The 2471-nt window shown below is 37.2% G+C and overlaps 1 protein-coding gene across 1 annotated transcript in view; it reads right to left on the minus strand.

Moving 5' to 3' along the window:
- Positions 1-6: 6 nt before the first annotated feature.
- The window catches only part of LOC102039568 (protein fem-1 homolog C-like), a gene marked incomplete at its 3' end in the record, with an annotated part of 40941 nt that continues 38476 nt past the window's right edge, over positions 7-2471 (minus strand). The window contains exon 3 of the mRNA XM_005431280.3: positions 7-929. Coding sequence (XP_005431337.1) covers positions 7-929 — 923 coding nt within the window. The remainder of the gene's footprint in view (positions 930-2471) is intronic.

The following is a 2471-nucleotide window of genomic DNA, read 5'->3' on the forward strand; positions in this document are numbered from 1 at the left end:
GTCAACAGCAAGGTGAAGTGGACTGAAGTTATTCTTCCCTCTAGGCTGAAGCTTAAGAAACTTATATATAGTCTGTTTCTTAAAATGCTCCTGTTCTGAGGTGCAAGGTACTTTTTCCAACAAACAAATTATATGCAAAATGATAGAAAGTGCTTTGTTTAGCTGTATTGGATCAGGAGGACACTGGATTTGTTTCATGGCTCGCTCTATTTCGAGAACACTTTTGCATAGTATACCCATTAGATCATCAAATGTGACAGTAGCGCCTAGCAGGCCTTTTGCCTTGTCCTGCAGCATGAAGGAGAAGAGTTCAGCAAATGATAGTAAACTGCTGGCTGTCATAGGGCTCAGTGGATCTAGATTGCTCTGCTGCATGTCCAAAGCATATTTCCATAAGTTGATGCATCGTTTAAAGTTTCCAGAGTCTGCATAGACAGCACCTCTGTACCTAATATAGTAGGATGTATCTGGGTGAGAAGGACCAAGAATACGTTCTCTAATTAATAGTGCTTGCATTCTCATCTCATCAGGATCTGCAATAAGATTTTCTAGCTCTTCTAAGCTGTTTACTTCTTTAGCATAATCATAGGCCATAATTAGTGTTTCTGGTACAGGTCTGTTCAGGATACTAATCCTATCATTGTATCTCATTTCCATAGCTCGCTTCCAGTATTTCAAAGCACCAAGCAGATCTCTCTTTTTGTCCACAAATGTTGCTCCTAGAAGTTCCAGAGCATTTATACATTCTATCTTACTAGTCTGTTCATGTTGGGTCAGGAAGTCCACAATATTTGTGTGGCCTGTCACACTGGCTGACAGAAGAGGAGTCATTCCATAGCCATCCTTTTCCATCTTAGCACAATACTTGAGAAGCATCTTCATGATTTCTAAACTTCCAGATTCTGCACAGTCATGTAATGCAGTGTTTCCTAGCAAAAGGGGAAAAACAATTACATAAATTATAATTAAATTATAGTCCAGATATCACTCCATTAATAGGTAAAAAAAAAAAAAAGTTTTGACATCTACAAACTATGAAAGGCTTAAATGACAAGTTAAAAACATTCAAGATCTGATTAAAACATCACGTCTACCACACAGTTATATAAACCAAAATGCTTGATATTGTTACCCAAAAGAATTAAACAGATTTTAAGGACATGTCTCATTTTTCAAAACTTAAACTAGAATTCTCTACCACATGAGAAATTTTATACCCGCTTTCAAGTATAAAACAGAAACCTAAGCTTGCCACCTTACGTGGTTATATTTTCCCTTCTTCCCTTGTCAAATTTCCTTCATCCCTATCTCTATTCATAATAAAAAAAAAAAAAAATCTGTATAAAAATTAAAGCTGTACTAACTCAACACTGGCCTTGCTCACTGCTATACTGTACCTCTTCCTCTCTCTTTCATCCAAAGCCTTTAATTAAAGTGTTCCAAGGTAATAATTGTACATAAAGGCAAATACAGCTCATCACAACAGGCCCTTCATATCAGCTGGGGCCTCAGACACTGCCAGAATATTCTGAGGGACCAACTTATTTTGTCAAGCCTATGTATACACACAGACAAACTATTTCTAGTACTTTATTAGGCCTTTATTCTGAAGTCCCACATAAACCCCTCCTCTGCTCAGGATTCCCAAAAGTTTAAAAAAAAACCCCAAGCCCCCAAACCCAAACAGTGCCTTCAACACACAGCATCCAGCCATTTGTCCTCTAAGTCTTATCATTTACAATAAGATTATTTCTTATGAAGAGAACATGCAATATCATGCTAAAGGCATTCAGGTGGCACTCATACAATGCGGTCAAATTTCCAGCAAGCAGTAATGGCAACTGACTGCAAAACATTTGTAGCAAACTAAAAAGAAATCACTGAACACCACAATTAAATATCAAACTACTATGCTTTAAGTAGGAGAAAGTTTTGCTTAAGACCATACATGAGTAGTTCACTGGGGGAGACAGGAAGATGGACAAACGATAACTGTCTCTGTCCTCACCAACATAATAAAGCTTCTTGGGGGTTTTATTGCTTTTAAAATTACACTATTTAAACCTAGCTTCTTTTTCATATATACTACAGATTCAGGCATACCAACTTTTCAACCTCCCACTACATTAACATGAAAATAATTAACAGCACACCCATGTAAGAATCCCACCCTCCCACTCCCCAATTAGAATGTCTTATACCACCAGCCTTGCAAATTCTGGTTAACTGGCTACCAGATCATCATTATCTGTTATATCATCAGCAAGTTTCCACATCCTCAAATCAGAGAACCCTTTTAAAGGATTCTGTAACTTCATAGTCATCTGATTTGGCTTTTAAAAAGTTCAGAGAGAGAGTTTCATAAACTTTCTCATTTGCATTTTGGCAGGCTTTTTTCTATGACACCAAGACACTGAATTGCAGTAGCCTTTTCTTTGGCTTTTTAGATGTATAAACAGAACAGAAGTAGG

This window comes from Geospiza fortis, unplaced genomic scaffold (assembly GCF_000277835.1).
Source record: "Geospiza fortis unplaced genomic scaffold, GeoFor_1.0 scaffold421, whole genome shotgun sequence".
NCBI classification, from domain to species: domain Eukaryota; kingdom Metazoa; phylum Chordata; class Aves; order Passeriformes; family Thraupidae; genus Geospiza; species Geospiza fortis.